General features: G+C 38.9%; 1 protein-coding gene across 1 annotated transcript in view; it reads left to right on the top strand.

Moving 5' to 3' along the window:
- The window catches only part of DACH1 (dachshund family transcription factor 1), a 377,909-nt gene that overhangs the window by 241,184 nt on the left and 109,495 nt on the right, over positions 1 to 27,230 (top strand). Inside the window, 5 exon segments of the mRNA XM_030476075.1 lie at positions 13,046 to 13,063; positions 13,066 to 13,169; positions 13,171 to 13,204; positions 13,775 to 13,947; positions 26,834 to 26,969. Coding sequence (XP_030331935.1) covers positions 13,046 to 13,063; positions 13,066 to 13,169; positions 13,171 to 13,204; positions 13,775 to 13,947; positions 26,834 to 26,969 — 465 coding nt within the window.

The following is a 27,230-nucleotide window of genomic DNA, read 5'->3' on the forward strand; positions in this document are numbered from 1 at the left end:
GTGTTGCCTGCCGGGGGCTCGGATCAGGGATGTTGCTGAGAGGCTGCCTGCTCTAGTAAGTCCTGCTGACTATTACCCCCTTGTAGTGGTCCATGTGGGTGCTAGAGATATAGACAGCAGTTGCCTGGAGGACATTAAGAAGGACTACAGAGCCCTGGGAGAGGTGGTTAGGGGCTCTGGAGCTCAGATAGTTTTTTCATCGATTCTCCAGGGCAAAGGGGAGGACCTTAAAAAAGCTAGGCGTGTCTGGCAGGTTAATAAATGGTTAGAAAGCTGGTGCCATAGTCAGGGGTTTGGCTATTTAGAACATGGGGCTCCATTTGGGAGGCCAGATCTAGTGGAGGCTGGTGGAGCTGGTCTGACAAAGAAGGGGAAGAGCTGTTTTGGTAGGAGGCTTGCCAGGCTGGTCAGGAAAGCTTTAAACTAGATGTGTTGGGGGAGGGGAGCATTGATCCATCCCAACATTCCTGGTCAGTTGCCAGCACCTGTAATAAGTGCTTGGAGCGATGTAGAGATGTTCCAGCTGCCCCAGCCATTGAGTCGGCTTCATTTGGAGCTCGGCTAAGGTGCCTCTATACAAACGCCCGTAGTATGGGGAACAAGCAAGAGGAATTAGAGATGTGTGCAAGGCTACGGGAATATGATGTCATTGGTATCACAGAAACATGGTGGGATGGCTCCTATGACTGGAGTGTCGGAATGGAAGGTTACAGGCTGTTTAGAAAAGACAGGCCAGGCAGACGGGGAGGGGGCGTTGCTATCTATGTCAGTGATAGGCTAGAGAGTATGGAACTCTGTCTGGGGACGGGTGATGAGGTAACAGAGTGTTTGTGGGTCAGGATCAAAGGGAAAACAGCAACAGGGGACATTACGGTGGGGATCTGTTACAGGCCGCCTGATCAAGAGGACTCTGTGGATGAAGCGCTCTACAGACAGATAGGAGCAGCCTCACGCTCGCAGGCCCTGGTCCTCATGGGGGACTTCAACCATCCTGACATCTGTTGGAGGGACGGTACGGCCCGGCACAAGCAATCCAGGAAGTTCCTCGATTGTGTGGAAGACAACTTCCTCTTTCAAGCAGTAGAGGAGCCGACGAGGAGAGGTGCCATGCTGGACCTTGTGCTCACCAACAGGGAGGGACTGGTTGGAAATGTAACGCTCCAGGGCAGCCTTGGCTCTAGTGATCACGAGATGGTTGAGTTTGAGATCCTCAGGACGGTGAGAAGAGCGTGCAGCAAGCTCACTGCCCTGGACTTCAAGAAAGCAGACTTGGGCCTCTTCAGGAACCTCCTTAGTAAGGTTTCATGGGATACAGTCCTAGAGGGCAGGGGGGCCCAAGACTGCTGGTTGGTATTCAAGGATCACCTGCTATGTGCTCAAGAGTGTTGCATCCCGACTAGAAGAAAGTGCAGCAGGAGGGCCAGGAGACCTCCGTGGATGGACAAGGAGCTGCTGAGGAAACTTAGAGGGAAAAAAGAAGCTTATAGAAGGCGGAAGCAAGGACAGGCAGCCTGGGAAGAATACAGGAACATTGCCCGAGAAGCTAGGGACCAGGTTAGGAAAGCTAAGGCCCAGCTAGAATTAAGTTTGGCAAGGGATGTAAAAGATAACAGGAAAGGATTCTATAGATATGTAGCAAATAAAAGACAGGCTAGGGACAATGTAGGCCCTCTCCAGAAGCTATCAGGAGAACTGGCTACCATGGATTTGGAGAAGGCTGAGGTTCTTAATGACTTCTTTGCCTCAGTCTTCACCAGCAAATGCTCTGACCACACAACCCAAGTCTTGGAAAGCAAATGCAGGGACTGTGAGAACGAAGACCTTAGGCCCACTGTAGGAGAGGATCAGGTTCGAGACCATCTTAAGAACCTGAACGTGCACAAGTCCATGGGACCTGATGAAATCCATCCACGGGTCCTGAAGGAGCTGGCGAATGAAGTTGCTAAGCCACTGTCCATCATATTCGAAAAATCCTGGCAGTCAGGTGAAGTTCCCGATGACTGGAAGAAGGGTAATATAACCCCCATTTTCAAGAAGGGGAAGGTGGAAGACCCGGGGAACTACAGACCAGTCAGCCTCACCTCTGTGCCTGGCAAAATCTTGGAACAGTTTCTCCTGGAAAACATGCTAAGGCACATGAAAAACAACGAGGTGGTTGGTGACAGCCAACATGGCTTCACTAAGGGGAAATCCTGCCTGACCAATTTGGTGGCCTTCTATGATGGAGCCACGGAACTGATGGACAGCGGCAGAGCAGTTGACGTCATCTACCTGGACTTGTGCAAAGCATTCGACACTGTCCCACATGACATCCTTGTCTCTAAATTGGAGAGACATCAATTTGATAGATGGACCACTCGGTGGATAAAAAACTGGCTCGATGGCCGCACGCAAAGAGTTGTGGTAAATGGCTCGATGTCCAGTTGGAAAGCAGTAACGAGTGGTGTCCCTCAGGGATCGGTGTTGGGACCGGTCCTGTTCAACATCTTTGTCGGTGACATGGACAGTGGGATTGAGTGCGCCCTCAGCAAGTTTGCCGACGACACCAAGCTGTGTGGTTCGGTTGATACGCTGAAGGGAAGGGATGCCATCCAGAGGGACCTTGACACGCTTGTGAGGTGGGCCGATGCCAACCTTATGAAGTTTAACCAAGGCAAGTGCAAGGTCCTACATCTGGGTCGGGGCAACCCCAGGCACTGCTACAGGCTGGGCAGAGAAGAGATTCAGAGCAGCCCTGCAGAAAAGGACTTGGGGGTGTTGGTTGACGAGAAGCTTAACATGAGCCGGCAGTGTGCGCTTGCAGCCCAGAAAGCCAACCGTATCCTGGGCTGCATCAAAAGAAGCGTGGCCAGCAGGTCGAAGGAGGTGATCCTGCCCCTCTACTCTGCTCTTGTGAGACCCCACTTGGAGTACTGCGTACAGTTCTGGTGTCCTCAACATAAAAAGGACATGGAGCTGTTGGAGCGAGTCCAGAGGAGGGCCACGAGGATGATAAGAGGGCTGGAGCACCTCCCATATGAAGACAGGCTGAGAAAGTTGGGGCTGTTCAGCCTGGAGAAGAGAAGGCTGCGTGGTGACCTCATAGCAGCCTTCCAGTATCTGAAGGGGGTCTACAAGGATGCTGGGGAGGGACTCTTCCTTAGGGACTGTAGTGGTAGGACAAGGGGTAATGGGTTCAAACTTAAACAGAGGAAGTTTAGATTAGATATAAGGAAGAAGTTCTTTACAGTGAGGGTGGTGAAGCACTGGAATGGGTTGCCCAGGGAGGTTGTGGATGCTCCATCCCTGGCGGTGTTCAAGGCCAGGTTGGACAGAGCCTTGAGCCACATGGTTTAGGGCAAGGTGTCCCTGCCCATGGCAGGGGGGTTGGAACTAGATGATCTTAAGGTCCTTTCCAACCCTTACGATTCTATGATTCTATTCTATGATTCTATGATATAACCAGAAAATAAGAAGGCAAGTTTTTGGTTTTGGTTTTTTTGTTGTTGGGTTGGGCTTTTTTTTTTTTTTCTGTTTTGTTGGTTTTGGGGGTTGGTGGGGTTTTTTTATTTTTTATTTTTTGGTTTTTTGTTTTTTATTTTTTGGGGGGATGAGGGAGGAGGAATCCTTATTAAAGCAGAATACACAGTGTTCCAGAGAAGTCTTGGGAAACATTGTTTTCCTCTGTCATAGTACTTGCTCTCCTGATCACTTTGTGATCTCAGAAGAGGTAGTAATACTTTTTTTTTTTAAGTCCCAATAAGATGAGACAGATACTGTTTCATATGGCAAAGTTTTTTTCACTCTTAATGATGTAGGAGTAACATAGAGGTCTTACAAAAGCACCTTTAGCTGTAGATGTCTGTCCTTTATAAAGTCTCACAACAGTCGTATATTGCACATAAATACTACAGCTGATTTTAGAAGACTGAATTATACAAAAATGGAATCACAAATTTGTAGCAATTCAAAGTCTAAAGCAGCAGGATTTGATTTGGACAGTTTTGTGAAGAGGTTTCCTATCAGGATACTAAGATTACCACTTTTTAGCACACTGATTATGCATATTTTCCAGTGGACATAAATAGCCCAGATAGTGAATAGTCCACTTCAGAAAAATGAGCCAACACAGCTGATACTGATGCTTTGTTTTGTAATTGTTGCTGAGATACAAATTGTTTCAGCAAACACAGAAGATAACAGCAAGAGTGGGAGACTGAAAGAAAATCAGTAGAAGAAAGAGAGAGAGAAAGAGAGAAAGAAAGAAAGAAGGCAAGGCAAGGCAAGGCAAGGCAAGGCAAGGCAAGGCAAGGCAAGATAAGGTAAGGCAGGGTAGGGTAGGGTAGGGTAGGGTAAGGGAAAGGGAAAGGGAAAGGGAAAGGGAAAGGAAAGGAAAGGAAAGGAAAGGAAAGGAAAGGAAGGAAAGGAAAGGAAAGGAAGGAAAGGAAAGGAAAGGAAAGGAAAGGAAAGGAAAGGAAAGGAAGGAAAGGAAAGGAAAGGAAGGAAAGGAAAGGAAAGGAAAGGAAAGGAAAGGAAAGGAGGGAAGGAAGGAAGGCAGAGGGGAAGGAAGAGGGAAAGGAAGGAAGAAAGAAGACAGAAAGAGAAAGAAAGAAAAGAGAAAGGAAAAGGAAAAGGAAAAGGAAAGGAAAGGAAAGGAAAGGAAAGGAAAGGAAAGGAAAGGAAAGGAAAGGAAAGGAAAGGAAAGGAAGGAAAGGAAAGGAAAGGAAAGGAAAGGAAAGGAGAAAGGAAAGGAAAGAGAAGAGAAGAGAGAAGAGAAGAGAAGAGAAGAGAAGAGAAGAGAAGAGAAGAGAAGAGAAGAGAAGAGAAGAGAAGAGAAGAGAAGAGAAGAGAAGAGAAGAGAAGAGAAGAGAAGAGAAGAGAAGAGAAGGAAAAGAAAGAAAAGGAAAGAAAGAAGAAGGAAGGAAGGAAGGAAGGAAGGAAGGAAGGAAGGAAGGAAGGAAGGAAGGAAGAAGGAAGGAAGGAAGGAAGGAAGGAAGGAAGGAAGGAAGGAAGGAAGGAAGGAAGGAAGGAAGGAAGGAAGGAAGGAAGGAAGGAAGGAAGGAAGGAAGGAAGGAAGGAAGGAAGGAGGAAGGAAGGAAGGAAGGAAGAAGGAAAGGAAGGAAGGAAGGAAGGAAGGAAGGAAGGAAGGAAGGAAGGAAGGAAGGAAGGAAGGAAGGAAGGAAGGAAAGGAAGGCAGGCAAGCAGAAAAAAGTAAAGAGAGAAAGAAAAAAGAAAAGAGGAGAAAAAAGAAAAGAGAAAAAAGAAAAGAGAAAAAAGAAAAGAGGAGAAAGAAAAGAGAAAAAAGAGAGAAAGAAAAGAAAGAAAGAAAAGAAAGAGAGAAAGAAAAGTAGAGGTTTGAGTTGTTAGTAGAAACTCAGCCTCTCTTTTGTGTTTTTGGTATGTGATACTGCTTGTCTGTATAATAGTACCTGAAACCATCCCTGGTCCAGGGCTGAGATTTGCTTGCCTAAGGACAGGCTGGAAGTGTTCTCTGGGTTGCCATAAAATATCCAAGTTTTCCACAGGAAAAGAAGGGGAAGACCTGAGGGCCCGCAAATAGTCTAATTTTAATGTCTAAAACCTACCTATAATCAGGAAAGGTTTGGCTTAGTGGCCTAGACATAGATAATGCTGCTCTCTCAGATATCCTTGATTATTCTGCCTGATCTACGTCTCCAGATAAATAGGCATGGGGTCTCCTGCAGGTGCTGTGTTGTACTCACTAACCCTGTAAGACATGTCTCAAATTATTTTAGCCATCTCAGGCGGCATGTGTTTAGGCCATTGAGTTGAGTCTGGGAGAAGGGTCACTGTAATCCCTGGAACCAAGAGATTCAGATCCAGCTGATCAAAGATAGGTCTGTATCTCACGGAGTGGGCTCAGTAATTCTGCACAGACTGTTGCCTGGATCCCTTTTGACTGTCACAAGAACTAAACTGCTCAGCTCACATTGTAGGAACCAAAATTTAGGCTAACTGAATCCTAGTGGGGATGGAATGAGAGAGGAAAAAGAGTAAGCAAAGACAAGATATGACTGTGAAAATGAATCTGGTACATTCAGATCAGAGTTTGTTTGTGAAGCTGACATTGTACAGTCTAGTTTTCTGCCTCATTTTCCTTTTCTTGGCTGCATTACCTTCCAGTCCAGAACTGTTTTCATTTATTATTACCATCTTTAGCTACCTAATTGTGCTACTAATGAATACAAATAATCCAGGCATCAGGCTTTTACAGACCCACTTGAGTGTACAAATAATGGTTTGTTGTATAACCACTGATTATGGGAGAGGGTAACTCACATTATGGAAAACGTGCTGAAATGTTGGTGATGGGGAAAAACACTAATTCTGTAATCCGCCTTTCAAATTATGAAAATGTATTGTTATTTTTGTTCCATCAGGTTGTCCATGATGAATGAGTAAATGAGACAATCTGAGCCCAGTTTTTAAGCACGTGTACTTACATTTGGAACTTCTATTCCAATTTTTGAGTGCTCATATTAGCAGTATCACACATGAAATACGTAGTTGGCTACCAAATTACTTATTCAAGTGCACATGTATGGGGTTTGAGCACTCAACGTTAAGCATTTGCATTTCAAAATTGAATCCCTTGTGCTTGAAAGCCTTGAAAATGGCTACTGTATGGTCAGCCTAGTGCAGCATCAATTGAAATGCAGTTTGAATGCAATGTAGAGCTTCCAATTGCTGCTTCAGAAAGTGTTATGCTGAATCTGGAACACTTTGCATAATTTAATTAATTATGCCACTAAAACCTGATTTTCTCTCAATTTAAAGCAAACAGCTTTTATGAGGGTGAACTGCAGCACCCAGGGATATCAGGTGTCCAAGCTTTTAATCCTATTACAAAGACTTGACAACCACTGATGGAAACTGGAATAAACATAAGCCTCCAACAGGGCAACAGTGAAGAGGAAGAAGGCAACAGATTTTTTAATACTCCTTTCAAACCACTGGTACGCATTAAATTCAAAATTGAATGAAAAAGTGACAGAACTGGTAGCTTGCACTTTGTTGTGCAGCTGGTGAAGAGTGTCTAAGGAATAACACTTATTTCACTTTGACATTAATGAAAAATAACTGTTTCTCTAAGAGGAAAATTGTTCTGCCTTAACTAACATAAGAAAAACACAGCAAATGGCCAAGACTATTTGTATCTGTGTCTGTCCACTTAAAATGTTCAGGAGTGCCACAGCCTGTAGTTTGAAAGTAGTTTCCATTGTTATGGATTGGGTTGTCTATGAATCATTTTCCTTTAAACAAAATCTTGGCAGATAATGCCAGACTACAAATAGTAAAGAATCTGTCACTGACTAAATGCTAGCCTCAATACTTTGTTTTCTGAAGCTTGTCTTCTCTCTTCCAATTTATTATTAGGTTCAATATCACTCTAAAACAATAGACACTGTAATTTTGAGGCAGAAGGGGGCTACTGATTTAGAAAAGCTCTAATTTTGGAGCCACATAAGCAGTGCCATAATTTGTAATCTATGACTGACTGTGCAAATTTCTGTGACTGGGTTAGAAAGGGTCACAGCAGAATTGATTCTATCTCCTAATCAAACATTCAGCCTTGTAACATGAAATTAACTGTACTGTAGATGATCTTGTTAATAAATAGGGGAAAATATCTAACTACTGGGAATTCAAGAGCTATATAAAATGCAAACATCTTCCTTGCTTATATTAACAAATATTCATATAATTGCTACTACATATGTATTATATGTATTCCCTATATTTATATATAATGTACATATATATGAGAAAGGATACACCTGTCTCAAAGAGGGAAAAGGATCTTTGCACAGGAGTTAGCAAGGCTCACTGGGAGAGCTTTAAACTAGATTTGAAGAGGGAAAGGGATAAAGCCAGGCTCACTAGAGGTAAGCCTGGGGGGTGGCATGCAATCTTTGAGGGACAGTGTGCTAGTAAGTTCTTCAGTCTGCTGTCTCAATGGAGGTAGGGGATGGTGATCCATGTGGCAGCAAAGACACAAGGTTATTGATGTGTTAGAAACCGTGGTAGAGCCTGAGAATGGTCATGCAGGAATTAGGGCTTCTCACCACAAAAAGGTGGTGGGATCAATAGCCAGGTGCATCTACATCAATGCATGCAGCATGGGCTACTAACAGAAGGAGTTGGAAGCTGTTGTGCAGCTGGAAAACTATGGTATAGTTGCCATCATGGAAACATGGTGGGATGTCTCGCAAAACTGGAGTACTGCAATGGATGGCTATAAACTTTAAGAAATGATAGGCAAGGAAGGAGAGGTAGTGGGGTAGCGCTGTGTGTTACGGAGTGTTTTGGCTGGCTAGAGCTTGATGATGGTGACAATAGGATTGTGTGTTTATGTGTAAGAGTGAGGGGGAAGGCCAACAAGGCAGATAGCACGGTGGCAGTCTGTTATAGGCTACCCAACCAGGATGAAGAGGCAGACAAAATATTCTATAAGCAGCTGGGAGAAGTCTCACATACGCTAGTCCTTGTTCTCATGGGGGACTTACCAAATGTCTGCTGGAAATACAATACAGCAGAGAGGAAACAGTCTAGAAGGTTCCTGGCATGTGTGAAAGATAATGTCCTGACAGCTGGTGAGGGAGCCAACTAGGGAAGGAGCCCTGCTGGACCTGTGGTTTACAGAAGACTTATGGGTGATGTGATGGTTGGAGGCTATTTTGGGCGTAGCAATAGTGAAATGATAGAGTTTTTTATTTTGGAGAAGTAACAAAGTGGGGGTCAGCAGAACTGCTACCTTGTACTTCTGAAGGGCAGAATTTGACCTTTTTAGGAGCCTAGTTGACAGAGTCCCTTGGGAGGCAGTCCTGAAGGACAAAAGAGTCCAGGAAGGCTGGAAATTCAAGAAGGAAATCTTATAGGCACAGGAGCAGGCTGTCCCTAGGTGCCGAAAGACAAGCCAGCAGGAGAAGACAACCAGACTGGCTGAACAGAGAGCTTTGGCTGAAACTCAGTAAAAAAGGAAGAGTTTATGGCTTTTGGAAGAAGGGTCAGGTAACTCACAGAACTACAAGAATGATGTGAGGTTATACGGTGAGAAAATTAGAAGGGTCAAAGCCCAACTAGAACTTAATCCAGCTACTGCCATAAAGACAATAAAAATGTTTCTGTAAATATATTAGCAACAGAAGGAGGGCTAAGGATAATCTCCATCCTTTATTGGATGTGGGGGAAACAGTGACAAAGGATGAGGAAAAGGCTGAGGTACTTAATGCCTTCTTTGCCTCAGTCTTTAATAGTAAGACCAGACCAGTAGTTCTTGGGGTACCCAGCCCCCTGAGCTGGAAGACACGGATAGGGAGAAGAAAGAAGCCCACAGAATCCAAGGGGAAGCAGTCAGTGACCTGCTGCACCACTTAGACACACACAAGCCTATGGGGCTGGATGGGATCTACCAAAGGGTACTGAGGGGGCTGGTGGAAGTTCTCACTGAGTCACTTCCAATCATATATCACCAATTCTGGCTAACTGGGGAGGTCCCAGTTGACTGGAGGTTAGCAAATGTGATGCCTATCCACAAGAAAGGCCGGAAGGAGGATCTGGCAAACTCCAGGCCTGTCATCCTGACCTTGGTGCCAGGGAAGGTTATGGAGCAGATCATCTTGAGTGCCATCATATGTCATGTACAGGAAAACCAGGTGATCAGGCCAAGTCAGCATGGGCTTATGAAAGGCAGGTCCTGCTGGATTAACCTGATCTCCTTCTATGACAAGGTGACCCACTTAGTGGATGAGGGAAAGGCTGTGGATGCTGTCTACCTAGACTTCAGTAAAGCCTTTGACACCATTTCCGACAGCGTTCTCCTGGAGAAACTGGCTTCTCATGGCTTGGATGGGTGTACTGCTTGCTGGGTAAAAAACTGGCTGGATGGGTGAGCCCAAAGAGTGGTGGTGAATGGAGTTAAATCCAGTTGGTGGCCAGTCACAGGTGGTGTTCCCAGGGCTCAGTACTGAGGCCAGTTCTGTTTAATATCTTTATCAATGATCTGGATGGGGACATCAAGTGCACCCTCAGTAAGTTTGCAGACAACACCAGGTTGATCTGCTTGAGGATAGGAAGGCTCTACAGAGGGATCTAGACAGGCTGGATCAATGAGCTGAGGCCAGTTGTGTGAGGTTCAATAAGGCTCAATTTCAGGATCTGCACTTGGGTTACAATAACGCTGGCAGGCTTCAGGAAGAGCAGCTGGAAAGCTGCCCAGTGGAAAAGGACCTAGGGTGTTGGTCAACAGCCAGTGGAATATGATCCAGCAGCGTGCCCAGATGGGCAAGAAAGCCAATGGCATCCTGGCTTGTATCAGAATTAGTGTGGCCAGGAAGACTAGGGAAGTGACTGCCTGTACTTGACACTGGCCACACCTCAAATACTATGTTCAGGCTTGGCCCCCTCACTACAAGAAAGACACTGAGGTGCTGGAGTGTGTCCAAAGAAGGGCAGTGAAGCTGGTGACGAATCTAGAGCACAAGTCTGACGAGGAGGGGCTGAGAGAACTGGGGTTGTTTAGCCTGGAGAAAAGGAGGCTTAGGGGAGACCTTATTGATGCCTACAACTATCTGAAAGGTGGTTGTAGCAAGGTGGGTGTCAGTCTCTTCTCGCAAGTAACAAGCACTAGAACAAGAGGAAATGGCCCCAAGTTGCACCAGGGGAGATTTAGATTAGATATTGGGAAAAAAATATTCATTAAATTGTTGTCAAGTGCTGGAACAGGCTGCCCAGGGAAGTGGTTGAGTCCTCATCCTTGGAGATGTTTAGAAGATGGGTTGATGTGGTGCTTAGGGACATGGATTAGTGGTGGACTTGGCAATGTTAGATTAACGGTTGGATTTGATGATTTTAAAGACATTTTCCAATCTAAATGATTCTGAGATTTTGTGATTTTTGGTCATTGTTTTTTAATGAAACCCTAGGTGCCAGAAAACCTATCTTACTATTTTATGGACACATGCTCTAAGATGGGGTGAATAACCATTTGGAACTACCTGTCTTTCTGTATTGAATCTGTATCAACACCTATATTTTGGCTAAAATTAAGTGAGATTAACTCACTTTTTGTGTTTAATTCTCATTTCTAGAGTCATTTTATTTAATGCAAGAATATTCAAAAGAAGTGAAATGTAAATGTCACAGTGGCAAAAAGCAAAAAATTAGAGAAAAGAAAATTAGAAGGGAAGAAAAAAGTTTTTCTAGCTAAGATCTAGCTCTTTCAATTACGTACATGTTTGAAAGTAGTTTAATGTTTTTTGAGAGTCTCCGAGTTCTCAAAATGCAGGAAAACATGTTCCGTTCCCTTATCAGAGGTGATGCGATTCAAATCATGTATTAACCAGCTCAACTACGTACACTGCATAAAGGTTGTGACAATTTCATGTAAAATAGTAAAAGTATCTCCTATAATTGATTCTTTTCATTGTTTCATAAAATTGGTTTGTTTGATTGTGGGACAGTTTGGATTGAATTTTCATTACCTACTTCTGAACAATTTACACTGGGATTGAGACAGTATTGAGCTAATGAGTTAGAATTTATATTGAACCTTAACTGTCTTCATGAAGTAACTAGGGAAAGAAAATCATGGCAATAATGGAGTATTTTTCATTATAAACTATGTTGTACAGCTTTTACAATCAGGTTTTTAATAGATCTAGAGAAATTAAATTGGAATTCTACCAACTTTTGTGCTTTTGTCATCCCATAAAAATGATGTTAAAAAAATGTGAAGACTAATGTGGTACTCCTCTTTCTACTGAAGTAAGAAGGAGGTGATATCAGTCCTGTTGTTTTTCAGGCCCTGTTGTTTATTCAGTAATAAGATGTATGTAGAAAAACATTCAGAAATATACATTTTGCTGTAATCCCTAATGCCAATGGAAATTGAATATAGGTTAAATAGGTCTTGGCTGAGGTTAACCCGAAAGTCCTTATGAAGAGAAATTCCCCATGAAAATAGTAGAAACTTTCAAGTCGGGGTGAAATTGTGCTCTATATGAAAAAGGAAGCAGTCATCTATTGCTTATGGATTTATTAATATTACTGAGAATGCATGCATATCTACATATTTATTAGTATATTCAAACATTGTTTATTGATTAGATATGGTAAATAAATTCTTACAGTGAGTGTATAGATTACTTTGTGTGTGTAAACATATATATACTCAATCTCAGCATTATATATAGATACCCACTATGAATAAGTCATCAGATTGGAAAATTTTAAACTTTCCATTATATGTAAATGTACAAATTAATAATGTTATATGAATTTTTAGTATGGTATTGTATCCTTCTGTTTAATTCTGTGGATATTTTTGATGAGGAGGTCTGCAATAGTGAAAAAGGTTTTTCTCAAATATATGAATTATTGCTCGTCTCAACACTTATTTGTCCATATTTTCCTTGCTGTTAGCCATTCCACTACCCGAAGACTGCAGGAATCAATGAATAATCCCTTACATTTTAACTAAACCATATAAATAAAAACTGAATATACAAAACAGAATTATCAGCCAAGCACCATATGCAACATGTTGGTGCCCTCAATAAATTCAATTTTAGTTACTTCGTATAATGTTTATTTATTCACAATTTCAAGATGAAAATATGACTGAAGTTTGATTTTAATTGCATAACAGGCAATATTCTTTTTTAAACATTTTTCAGGTAAAAATATTCCCTCATGTATAAATCAAAGGCCATATATAGTTTTACTTCCTAAGATTGCAAAAGTATATGTAAAGTATGCAACAACCCAGAAACTTCATGTGAATGAGCACAACTATAATATTTTTAGGCTTGTCTTCTAACTCTTAGCTTTAAAAAAGTTATCCTACATATCTTTTTCAGAGGGCAGGAAAAAAAGTCAAAACAAAAGTCCTTCCCTCAACCCATGTATTAAAGGAAGAAAAAAAAATAAAATAAAAAAATTGCCACCTTGCAAAAAAGTTAGATTGCTGGGCCTTGCTTCAAATTCAGAAATTGAAAATTTGGAGTCCTCCTTCATCCAAATAATATATGTTCATTCCCCACAGGCAGCAGTGATGGTTCTTGGATAAAGAAAAACTTCAGTCTCCCCCACCCAAGGATCACAGGCCTCTGTTAACCGCCCGCAGCTTGCCTGGACAGCATAATGTTCCAGTTAGCCATCCTCTCAACCCTCTCTCTTCAACAGAACCACCTTCTGCCAAATGGTATGGGTTGACATCTTTCAGCAGTAACATCAGCAGTTTTCCAATTCCAGTCTTTATTTTGTGTTCAAATAAAAAGGCTGTGAAAAATCAAAGATGTGGGGAATATTGGAATACTTCTTTTAAAGTATTAAGCAGGGGAAGTGGAGACAATAAAGAACAAATACATATGCAATAAAATTGATACTTAAAATAACTGCTAACCTGTGCATCAGTGGCATAATAATGCATTGCTAAGGCACCTTGCAGCAGATATTAAAAAAAAAAACAAAACAAAAAACCAGACAAAAAAACCCTCAAAATAAAAGGCCATTGCTTAGCAATGATATCATACATAACAATGATACAAACAAACTAAGAGGTCTAATTGCCTATCCTTGTAGCTAGAAACCCTCCACCATTGTTAGTGATTTACCCATACATATTCTGGAAGAGAACTGACATACAGCTGCTTTGTCCTGCAATGTGAACCATCTTGTCAACTATCACTTGAGTATCGTCCATCAGGAGAAAAAAAGAGGTGATGTTTTAAAAAAACGCATAAACCTATTTCCCTTCTTTTTTTCCCATCAGGGTTGGAACTTCCTTTTATGATGATGCCCCACCCATTAATTCCCGTGAGCCTACCTCCAGCATCTGTCACGATGGCAATGAGCCAGATGAATCACCTTAGTACCATTGCCAACATGGCAGCAGCAGCACAAGTGCAGAGTCCTCCATCCAGAGTTGAAACATCTGTTATTAAGGTAACTACATAAAAAAAACCCCAAACACACAGAATTCTAGGGCACTTACAACTGTTAAGTTTTATAAAGATGGATAGTTGTCAAATGCTATAAGGTAAGTCATAAAGTCACTCTATATGAGAAACCCAACTGTTGTGGCTGTGGGAACACAGTAGGCTGCTGGTGGCCAGTGTTATCTTCTCAGTTCTCCTTTCACTCTATAAATCAGTATTAAAACAGTGTTTAAGCTGAAGGATTTTCATACAGAATACATAGCTCTCTGATTTCTCGTATTTCATAGGCTGTGATCTAATGGCAATGTTCCTCAAGATACCAAATTACTCCTTTCTTAAATTAGAAGAGACTCTTTTTTCAACTTTTAAATCTAAGCATTTGAACTGAAATGCTGCAAGTTATCTCAAGAAGGCTGAGATTCTTGATACTTTACCTCTGCAAAACCTAAATTGCTAAATCCTAGAACAGAATGGAATGAAGTTGCACAGAGCACACCCAGTGATCTGTAGGCCAGAACTGTAGTATTGTGGAGATATCTCAAAAAATATCTAACATCTGAAATTGTCTATCCATTTTAGGTTTTGTTTGCTAACTGTAACTAAATCAATCTGGTTAAAGAGGTATTTAGGAGAGGCATGAAGTCTTCTGATTGGAGATGTTCCGTTTTCATTTTAAAGGCATTTCCCCCTTACCACTGGATATTTGTAATTTGATTTGACATTTATTCAGATATCTGCCTTTTACCTGTTATTCTTCTTTAGTTCTAATAAATGAGATACAGAAAGCGCACAAACTTTTGTGCTTTTACTTAACATTCATATGTTAGAAATAGACATACAAAGGCAAGGTTATTGATATTTTAGGGCTACATTGGAAATCTGTCCATTAATGCAATTCCATTGACAAAAAATGGGTAAACTTAAAATCTCTTGGACCTTCAAATCAAGAGTTGCAAAAGTTTTGAAGTTCATAATGTTTTAACCAGAGTGAAGAGGTCTGACTTTATTAAGACATTCAATATGCTTGTGCTTCTGTCCACTTTAACCTAACAAGCCCAGAATCATAAATAACCATTCAGTTAAAAGTCAACAAATCTATGATGCTGTTGACCTAGAAGAATATGGTCTGATGACCTAATTTAAGTACCTGCACTTTCAAATATAAGATCTTCTGTGGAGGCCTTCAGTGGCATCCCTTTCTTACCTTTGATGACATAAGGAGCTAAGACATTGATTTGAGAATTCTTCTTCCTTTAGGTGCCATGTCAGCAAGGCTGGATTCCACCCTAATGTCCATCTTGCCCATATCTTGAGAACATAAACATTCTGCTGCTTATTGTTCAATTACACGGTGATTTGGGCACCTTTTTTTTTCTGTTTTCACTTGATCAATATTTAGTAAGAGTTACATGATGCTCAAGTTCTGTGGAACATAACATGGTGCTCTATTTAATTCTAAATTTATTTTCTTAATTGGAATGGTGACCACTGATATTAAAAAGTTACCTAAACAATGAAGATTGGGATGGAGCACATGCTAAATGACACCCAACAAGTATGAATTACTGTGGCAACAAAACTTTGTTTCACTGTTTTTTCTGCTATTTTCCCTTCTCTCATTTTCTGTGAGCTGTTTGATTTCATACATAAGAGTACGAAATTTCACCTTCACAAGCATCAGTAGCCTTCTGTTTTTAAACTTTGACAAGCTGACTTTTAGTTTGTAAAGTTGATTTGCAAGCTAGTTCTATCTATTAAAGTGGCCTAAGCTACTGTGACCTACATTTAAATAAGTCTATGAGAGCATATCCCTATGTGACCCCTGATCTTTGTCTCCAGTTACCAAAATCAGGTACATTTGAAGTACAACATAGCTCCTAGGCTAAGTAAAAAGGTTTCCTTTTGTGCAAAGCGGGTCCTGGTGTGTTTACATATCTCATGCCATTATAAGACTGTTGCGGGATGCAGGCAGCCCTTAACTGAGAATTACTTCTGTCTCATTGAGCTAAACCTGTCTAGTATGTTTAAAATTATTGGACTTTAAAAGGGAGACTCTGTCACTATGTAACTGTGTATGTTATTTTAACCATAGGCAGTGCCATATCAGAAAACTTTCCTTATCCAAGAGTTCCTTAACTTCTTAGCAAGTTCATTCTTGTAGCTCATCTAGTTGGAATGATAGTTTCATTATAATCTAGGTGAAGATTTTGAAAGTACCTAGCAATTTTGGTTTTCTGTTTGAAACAGTTTGGCAGCACTTTGTAACTGGAAATTCCTTTTTTTTTTTTTTCCCCAAAATCTTCCTTATTTAAGCATTTGTTTGTATTAATAATATAATAATAAAACTATTTAGGTGTGCCATTTCTGAAAATTCAACTATCCTGTATTCATGCTAACTATATCTTCATTATTGATGCCAACTTTGGCGCAACTCCTGGTATATCATCTTGCACAAGTTGTTTAACAAACCAGGTTTTGTGTTCCCATCTGGTTTGCACGTAACCATAACTTAAAAAGATGTGGATTTACAATGAAGTGTTTTTGAATGACCAAATTAATCTAAGTTCTGTATAAAAAGGTGTGCTCACTCAAGGGTGAAATATACATTTTTTGAAAGTTTGCAATGATTAAGTTGAAATTTTGGGACATTTAAGGTAGAAGCTCATGGAGACACTAGCTAAGTGCTGCTGTGACTTCTTCAGTCAAGGCCTGTGAGATATTGCCCACGATACATTTGCACTGCAGGTAAATGCAAAACCACAAGTGTTAACGTGTCATCCAAAACTCACTTCTAATTGTAAGATCTTGTGGCACATAGTTATTTCAATAATACTGTAAGCTAAGGAACTTACAGGACTTCCCTGCTCTTTTCTTCAGCCCCTTTACGGTACAACACATGTCTAGATTTATGTCCTCTGTTTTGCCTATGGTAGATGCATATGGTCATGTGGATAGAGAGAGCATGGCCAAGTAGTTATGCTCATATTTTTTAATACTGAACAGGATTGAAACATAAACCCCAGCAACATAAAAGCATGAGACCATTGTTAAGGGAATTTTTGTCCCATGGGCATGGACATAATGTCACTGGCAATTTTACCTGTTCCTTGTTAGGCGTAGTCAGAGGCTGTGATTTTAGTGTCTCTTGAATTATGTGCACTGAGTAGTTGAGTAGGAAGCTGTAATCAGCATACATTTTGAACCTTGCACTGGCAATGTAAAGTTTATAAATAATAACTTATATCACAATCAAAATAAATATCTTAGAGAATAGATGTAGGTGAGAAGGTCAAATCTTTTTTCTTTATTTTTACAGCAATGGATAAATAGCACAGTTGCTCTCTTTCACAAAACCATTTGTTATTAGAATCAATTCTTCCTTTATTTTACTGCTCCATTTTTAGACTTTTGGGTTTGTTTTCCTTATCTTCTGGCTCATTTCTTAACCCCAATTTTACTGACATGTTTTTCCTCAGTGGTAATGTTTCCACAAGTTGATTTGAAAAGTTTGTGAATCACTCATGTTGGCGTTCATAGTGAAATGATAGTATAGATTCGAAATTACAGTACAAGATCTTTACAAGTTTAAACTCTGCTTGAAAATTAGAAGACCTTTGAGAAATATCTACTCTGAAAATTAAATCGATAGCAACCTTATCTAATTAAGTAACAAAACCCAAAATTAAGTCTTAGAAAATCTGAGTCTTCATATTATAAATAATCTGGCTCATTGAATAGAATTGCCTTTGCGAACAGTGCCACAGTAGATGGCTTGCTGACCTTTCCTTCCAATTCACTGAGTTCACAGTGCTGTTATCTTTAAACTTAAAAAGCTTCGAATGCTTTTCTATTACCGGGCAATATTTCATTTCTTCATGATGAGAAGTTGGAGTAAAGCTGACATCATGTACTAACCAAACATTTTATCCTGCTATGTTCAGGAGATGAGACAAAGGAAAAATTACAAGGGAAGCCCTACAAAGCAACACCTTAGATTTGGCAGTGAACTCTGAGCTCTAAAATCTTCAGAATTATATTTCAGAGGAGTGTTGTGCCCTTTGAAACATGACATGAACATTAGATGTCTTTTTGTAATAGAATGTTTAGATATATGAGTGGATGAATAAGAGGAGAGCAACAACAAGCAGGGACAGCAGATTGTGACAGCAATGAATTGCAGTGAGTGTGACAGCTGTGACCTGGGGATGCTTCAGACATGAGGTGGTTTTCATCACCTGCGCATGTTTTCAAAGGCTCATCTTGTTAGCGGTTTCACTACATCACTTTTTTCACACAGCAGAAAGGTATATGAAAATATGAAGGACATAACTCATACTAATAACAACTTTGTAAAGTTTAGAACAATGTGCCAAAATAAAAATTACACTTTATCCATATAATGTTACCAGTACTTACAGAAAGAATTAAGAGTAAAGCAGAAGAAACCAATACCTCCAGCTGAAAAAGTGATCAGTGACACAGTAGTTTTCCACTACATATTAAATATGTGAGGCTAAATTTTGCTAATTCTCTAAATATATCACAGCTGTGGTTGCATTATACTTGTTTGTAACTTGTTTATATATGTGTGTATATATATTCCTGTTATCTAATAGCAGAAATTTGAACTTTGAAGAGAGAGTTCAAGCCTTGTGACCAAGGCTGCAGCCCACTGATGGCGTGAGGCTGGTAGTGGGCCCCTGGCACTCCAGGCCCGGGGCTTCTCGGAGTCGGGTTGCTTGGGAATGCAGCCCAAAGCAGGTGGTGAGCTCCGTCCAAGGATAAATACTGGCACAAGACAGAAATTAACTATTAATTTATTTAACCAAGATAGCTGCTGACAGATCTTTTTTTTTTAAAGAACTCAGTTTATAGGTCTATTCTGACACAAATTTTTATTTTAACGTTCATTCGCTTTTTCATTTTTCATAGGCAGAGTGTGTGTCTATTGATGTAATTTGTCATTCCTATAATTCACCTATAATTTCACCTCTAATTGTTGCCAAAACATCCAATTAATCGCCAAAGAGAATAAATATGACAGTGCCATACAGAAATGACAAAGCAGACTACATTTCAGTGTCTCATATCAGAATGTTGGTGAGCAAGTTCAGAGAGTGGACCTGAAAGGAAGCAGACTCAAAGAGGAAAATGAGCAAGTTCATTTCATGGAGGGGTTGGGCAGCAAAGGTGTTCCAGAAGTTTCAGCTTAAGTCTTCTGTAATTGTTGTGTGAGCAGCCTTATGTTTAGTGCAGACTTTTAATACCAAAAGATACTTCAAAAGATATTTCAGTGTAGAAGAGTTTACTGATAACTTACAGAAACGACAACTTTTGTTGTAGGATTAGATAAAGTATTTTTCAAAATTGTCTGGCATACAGTCCTGTAGGAAGCACCTTGAAAGTACAATTAGACATCCTGGAAAGAAAAACCTTCCGCTTTGCTGCTATTACCAATGAAGCAGAATTTTCCTGGACTATAAACTGGAGAAAACTGCCAGGATTTTCAGTATATCAGATGTCACTGTAAAATCGTTTGATGAGTGTCTTCATGCATTCAGTAAAATTACATCCTAAATCTATGTTAAAGGACCATCACTGAATTTCAAAATACATGACTAACATTAAGAAATACCAGAATGCCTCTACAACCTTAATGTGACAGCATTCCATGCATATAGTACAGTGTAATTTTAATTTTACTATCACATATTGTATTTTCCCACAGAACCGCTACCTCATTCAGTGAATGGTTAGTTATTCCATATATACTTTTTTTTTTTTTTTTTTTTTTTTTAAGTTAATGTCTGGCCCAGTATTCTTTAACCTATCTGATCTGAATCTGTGTTGAATGCAAAAGTTTTCTATGGACACTTTTGTGCTGTACAGGAATGGTATTATGTAAACAGTGGTGGAAACATATTTGCACCATTCTTATGAAGCTGGGTATACTATACCCATTGTACAGAAGGGAAATAAGAACAAAGTTATTTCTATCTAAGTTAGCAGAAATGCCCTTTTTAGATGCCTAACCTGAAAAATGCCTGACATTTCAGGTAACCTGTTATTTCGAGAGACATTTGTTCATTCAAAACAGAAATTTTGACATTACTTTAAAGTGTTTGTCTTGGCTGCACAGAAAAATATATTATGCACAAGTGCTCGGAAAGGAAAGCATGTCCTCATTATCTGACACATAAAGTAAAACTAAGTTTTCTTCTTCATATAAGGAGAAATTTAATTTAATATAAAATATTTAAATAGTAAGAAGTCATTACAATAAATATTCTAGAATAAAAATAAGACTATCGGCTCCTAAAATATCTACTTTTACATATTGGGAAAACAAATGTGAAAATTATGATACGCATAAAGTTTGAAGTATATTATAATGCAAATTAATATTTCATTTTATTTTTATCATGACAGCAGAAAATATGAATCTTACAACTATTCATATGAACTTGCACATAGCAGAGAAAATCTGTAGGTTAGAATAACTTTCTATTTTTATTAAAAATGTTAATATAAATATGTATATGCACACTTACTTCTTATTCTTCCTTAGATGAGAAGATCTTAGATGAGAAGATCTTAGGCCAAAGTGCAGCTGAACTCCTTTATTATGGCTTAATCATAGAATCATAGAATAGTTAGGGCTGGAAAGGACCTTAAGATCATCTAGTTCCAAACCCTCTGCCATGGGCAGGGACACCACACACTAAAGTACGTCACCCAAGACTCTGTCCAACCTGGACCACCTTATTAATTAGTTATATCTGTGTGATCAAAATTAATTTATTTTAACTTTTAATACAGGTTGGTGGTTTTTTTTTTTTTTTTTATAATGGGCTTAGAGTGCTGTAACTGTATATCTGGTAGGTTGTGATTTAGAATAATGTCTTTTTTTAATAATATGGAATCCTAGTATTTGTTTTAACATACATGTTTCTGAGGTGCAGTTTGAACCTAATAGCAGCCATATGCTCACATGAATTAATTTGTGTCATGTAAAATAGATATCTAAAGATAATACCTGACACAGAGAAAGTAATACAAATTTTTCTGTTTGGCAATTTGCATATTCACGTGTATAATAGCGAACTGTAAATGTGGTGTAAGATTAATTTGATGCCAAATGGCCATGAGGCCACTTACAAGGGATGGGATTCATTTTGCTGTCTTCTAGGGTGTAATTCATTGGATGTATTTTAGATAGCTATTTTAGAGTCAGGTGAGTTGTACATTGGAAATGTAAATGTGTGGGTAAAAAATGAGCCTAGGGTGACTAGCTCAGATGTAGACATTTTTAGTATGGATAGTGGCATGCATTCAGATGAATTCTTGTTGTTTGTATGGTTGTACAGTTTGGATTCACTTTGAGGGGTGAATTCCTAGTGGTGCTTCTTAAGCTTGAATGGTTGTATTTCAAGTAAGACTAAATTTTCAACAGAGGAGACAAAAAGCAGGAAAGCGCAGGAAAAATCTGTCCAACTTGCCAATAAGAAATTACTAATTCAATTTGGAGAGGTTTTTTGCATGTCTGTATGTTTGCATGTTGCATGGGGGATTGTTTGTATACCTTAAAAGAGTATTTTGTTTGTTAGATGAAATACTCAGAAGGCAAAATACAATTTATTAATTCAGTTGAAAGGATACACACAAAAAAATAAGTAGGTCCAAAATAACTTGTAATTATTAGGACTAAACATTAATTTGGAGTCTCATAGTGTTTTAGACTAAAGCTGAAAGAAAAATGAAGCTGTAAAAGCAAAATATCCTGTTGGAGGGAATACAAAAGATACCCATGTAATTGATGTCTTTCACTCATTCAACTAATATAATGTCATTTAAATAAGTATGCCATTCTACAAGAAAGCCATTCCTGGAATACTTCTCACACAAGTTCAAAATAGGTCTGTAAGGAACTGAAGAGTAAGAAGTCTGTGTTTTCATCATTGTGAAAGACATTATTATAATTTTACTACAAAAAGGCTTGTAAGCCAGATGCCTTCCCAGAAAGGTCGGAATATTATAAACCTCTTTCTGATTAAACACTTTTTACCTTTTTTTTTTTTCTAATTGATAGTATATGAAACAGCATGTATCATCTATCCTTCCCCAGTATGAAGTTACCTATACCGTTGAAAAGTATGATGCTGAAAACATGTTATTTTATCCTCTGCTCTTCAATGACTTGAAGAACAAACGTCCTTGAAAGAGTTTGTTCAGTACTGGAGCATGAAGACAGCCAAATAGTTTTAAAGGCAATATATCTCTACAGCCGTATTTAGTTGCATGTCTAGAGCTCAGTCCATGACTAAGATTAAAGGATGACTAAGCCCAAGAGATGAGTCTTACAGAGAAACTAAAACAAAGGAGAAAGCTGAGACATAAAGGCTGAGTGTGCAAAACCAGTTGTTGGAAGCAGGCATAGTCCAGCTTTTTCAGAAAGATTCTGGAATGTTGTCTCTAAGTAACAGGAATGGCAAAGAATGAAGAATGTTTGTGGAAAAACTGAGGTAGTGAGAACCTAAGAGATATTACTGCCTTGTTTGTCTTCTTAGGAGCAGAAGGATTAATCCTACGCATATTACCTGAAATGTCTTCTTTTCAATAGTGATACAGGGACCAACAGCTGGACTCCATCAACTGTATGTTTTCATATATTTTTGAGGAAGACTTTTGGTAATGCACTTTTCAAACAAGGAAAATATTTTGCTGGAGCAGAAAGAAAAGTGTCAAAAAAAACCCCCACCCAATATTGGATAACTATCTTTGTGACCTGGTAAGAAGAAAAAGGCATATATGATATAGGGAAGAAAGTATGGGCTTCTGGATACCATTACTAATATACTAAGATAAATCTTAGTAGGAAGTTACTTAAAAGGAACTTTTGGAATGAGATCTTACAGTATGGTCTTTGAATCTTTGCAAAGAGCTGTTTGAAAGATGTAGCAATATATACTTCCATTTTACTTGGAGAGGCTGAGACAGTGTTATGTTGTGAATGATATCAGATATTCTCAAACTAAATTGGAGTGGTTACTAATTCAAGAGACAACTTCAATCTCATAGGTTAAAATCTCTAACAGTTAAAATCTTTTACCCGTTCTTTGCAAAATAGTACTAATAAAAAATGCCCAGTGTCAAGGGAAAAATCCTGTTATTTATGAAATGGACTTGATATTGAAGGTGTGTAACATGTAATGTCAGTGAAGTAAGAGTATGGGAGAGGGTATTGCAGCTCCCTGGAGTGAGAGTTTCATATATGGTAGGAGCATTTTTTGGAGGAGTTAAATGTCAGATTCTTAAATGCTTAGGATTCATTGTTTGGATCTGGTTGTAAAGAGCACCAAGAGAGTGTTAAATTTGACCCTTAAGACTGTGTTGTCCATTGCTTAATAAAGCCTCCAGTCGTATTCCTAATTGAGAGTCTTACCAATTTTGAAAACTTGGTCAACCATATGTTAAATGACTAAAACTGTTCACACTACTGTTTACTTGTGGTACTTGTAGAAACAAATAGGGAAGCAAAAAATTAAGAAAAATGGTCACTAGTGAGGGTTATGTTTTGCAAGCAATAAATAATTCTGTGTTTCTTGTTTTCTATTAAATATTGGCAATAGAGTTTTGGGAGCTATTCAGCTCATCAACCAGGAAGTGCAAGGATAGTGGTTTTGGCATCCTACTGTCTCTCCAGAAGGCAGCAGATCTTTTGTAGGTCTTGTCTGTCAACTTGGTGTGGACATCTCAAATCCCTTCAGTGGCTCAAATGGCTCAAATGTGAGCACCTGAATCGAGTGGTAGGTATCTGGTTTTGGAGGAGGCTTCATTGACTTTATTGTCTTTATCTCAGTTGACTGTAATGGGAGACAACTTACCTTCAAGATGGGCCCCCTCATGTAGCATCCTACATACAGGTGTCTCTGAAATTTCCTCTCTAGGTCATGTCTCAAAACTACGTTTAGATGCTGACATTCATATGTGTTGATTTCAGACTGAACCCTGCACAGTTTCCTCCTCATGCTTAATTTTAGCAAAGTCACTCAGATTTTATCTTTCTCTCTCTCTCCCTATTTACTTATGTGTTGGGAGACAATGAGCCTATACTACAAGTTAGAACAATGAGACTACAGTACAAGCCAACACCAGATTCTCTAGAGATATCTTTAATTAAGTGGAATTAAGTTTGTCCTGGGAGTAGACAAGTGTTAGGAAAAATACTGGACAGTGGACAGTATCCTACGTGATAACTGTTGTCAGCATTATAATGCAATACATTCTGTTTCTTTACTGCGTCATGTAGACTTACTTGTATAAAAGTAGCATTTTGCAGAAGTTACAAAATAGCTCTTATCATCTGACTTCTTTATTGATTACAATTTTGCACATTTCCTTTTTTTGAAAATTTTGAAATTAAGTCTAAATGTGATGGTAATATTTTACCACAAAAAAAATCCATCTTTTCTACACAAAATCCCTAGTAAGAAAGGCAGCTTATCTTGATATCCAGTTCCATTAGTTTTTCATGATGACTTTTTAGAGCTACAGAGTATTTCAATTAATTTTTAATAGCATTTCCATTTATTATTGCATCTAGTTTTGATAAAGACAAAAAATTGCTATAGACTATAGTATTGATTGTGGAGTTATGAAGCAAGGATATAAAAAAATGAATTATACTAGTAAATTAATTTATTCTCAATTCCTGCATAGTTCAATGCCATGTTTTGTTGGGGTTAAAGGGTATTTTACAAATGAATTGATAAAGCCAGTATATATAGTTTTCTCACAGAGTTTGTCTGCTATGTCATATTATATATGAAAAAAACCTCATTATTTATTTTGTTTGTGCAGTACGAATTATATTTCATAGTCCTGTGCATTCATTTTCCTCTCTCCATCTCATAATATGTGCTGTAAAAGCACACATAAATAAATAGGATAAATAAATTAAGCTGTTTAAATAAATTAATTTACTCTGCAGCTCTCTATTCAAATCTTATGTGCTCACTGGATTTCATTTTAATGAAACCCTTCTAAGAACAATGCATTGTATGCCAAACAGTGAAATTATATATTAAATGAATGATTAAATATGCCATGTTCCAATTTATACCAAATCTGTACACTGTGCATGCTTAAATCCTCCTAAATCTAAAGAAATAAATCTTTTACATGCTGAAAACATCTGCATTATAATCCTTCTCTTGAATACCCAGTTCATGGACATATAAATACAATCGAAGTCATAACAAGCCTAGAGCTATGATGCAGTTAAACTATTCTCATCAGTGTTTTTGACTTAAGAACCCTGAGACTATTAGAGTGGTATCCACTTAAATGTCTTGAAACATTGCTCTGAAAGGTCTTCTCCCACTCCGTCAATAGGCCCACAAAATCCATTCACAATCAGAATCTCAAGTTTAGCAAACATTTATAAAGAAGCTTACCTGGAACAAATCTATTGAATGCTATAGACAGTCATATTGGTAAGTTTCATAGAATGCATTCAGAGAAATAAATATTCATCTAGCTACTGTGCATGAAAAATAATGACTGCTGCAAAAGCAATTTGCTGTGTGAAGAATGTGATGCTCTTTTCTGGAAAACTTTTAGGCATTTGCAGCACCAAGGTTTCATACGTGTTATTGAACATATACTATTATGTATGAACACATACTTTCAGTATTATTTCATTACTGAAAGCTTTTAGTGAGTTGAGTGTATACAAGTTGTTGGCTTGTTTGTTGACTTTAGTTTGGGCTGGTTGGGTTTTTTTTCATTAGGAGTCAGTATTTCAATTATCAAAAAAAAAAAAAAACCCCAAAAAAAAACAACCAAAGAAATCCTAGGTAACATTTTCAGTCCCTCCAATAGATTTACCTTATAGGCATTATTTATTTTTACCACTCTTCGACCAAACCGACCTAACTCACACATATTTTAGCAATGTCATGGAGTCTTGGGAGCTATTAGCAATAAAAAGGAAACTGCAGGGAAAGACAGAGAATTTTCTAGAAAGGACTGTTCTGTGCTCAGCTCCCTTTGTTTATTGTTTCTGTCAAAGATCTGTGTAAATGTCAGATCTTTCTATCTGCTACCTACTGATGGTTCTCACATAACAGAAATGGAGTTCAAACCATCTCAGTCCTCATGCTCTAACTGTCAGAATTCAAGGAGCATCTCAAACTGCATCATAGCTCCTCCTGGCTACCATGCCAGGCATTCCCCTGGGGAGAAAACCATGAATGGGTGTTTATTCCCCATTTTGAAATAGTGATATGGCCAGTGATATGGCCACACTCTACAAAAAGTGTGATTAATTCCAGGTTTGTTCTTCATGGCATAAGCCGGCATTTGGACTTCCATCAGTTACTGGTATAGTTCAGTAGGGAGATTATATTTTCTTTATGATCCATAGCAGTTCCATAAGATATAGTTGCATTTGAAGCCCCTTTGAAATTAAAATGTGGAGTAAAATTCAGCATAAGCTGTAACAGACACAACAGTGTCTGATCTTTATTTACAAAAATAAGGCGAAAGTCTATAAGCCAAAATGTGTATTTCCAATTCAACAGCATGTTGATAGAAAGGGGGGGGGGGGGAGAAGAGAAAAAAACCCAGCAAAACAAACCCCTTATTTTTATAAGTAGTCCAGAAATCAGTTTAAAAGCCTTACAGGATGAGCAGTGCTCACATTGCATGCTAAAATGTAAGGTCTAGCATCCTAAAATTGCAGAGTTGCCTTTGAGAATACCCTGCAAATACTGGACACCTCACAGAGGAAAGAATAGGTTGTCATTTAGAAGGGAAGTGTATTTTGAGGAAGTGGAAACAGTTTTATTTTAACATTTTTTTTTTCTGTAATTATTTTTTGTGGGGTCTAGGAACGTGTTCCAGATAGCCCTTCTCCTGCTCCTTCTCTTGAAGAGGGCCGAAGACCTGGCAGCCATCCTTCCTCTCATCGAAGCAGCAGTGTGTCCAGCTCTCCTGCACGGACCGAGAGCTCTTCAGACAGAATCCGTAGGTCACATTCTTCTCCTTGTCACCACTTCAAATTTGATTAGGTGCAGCTGGTTTTTCTAATCAAAATGCCCTCGTCTTAAATAGATCTCAAATGTATCGTTCAGAAGTTCAGCTGCAATAACTATCTCCCAACATTATGTTCCCCAGTTTACAGTATCATAATATCTGATGCTACATTAACGGATACTGGTATAAACTGCCATCGTGTCATATTAAACATAAAGATATGAGCTATGATATACAGAATTGCAGCTGAGA

Source organism: Strigops habroptila, chromosome 2 (assembly GCF_004027225.2).
Source record: "Strigops habroptila isolate Jane chromosome 2, bStrHab1.2.pri, whole genome shotgun sequence".
Classification (NCBI taxonomy): domain Eukaryota; kingdom Metazoa; phylum Chordata; class Aves; order Psittaciformes; family Psittacidae; genus Strigops; species Strigops habroptila.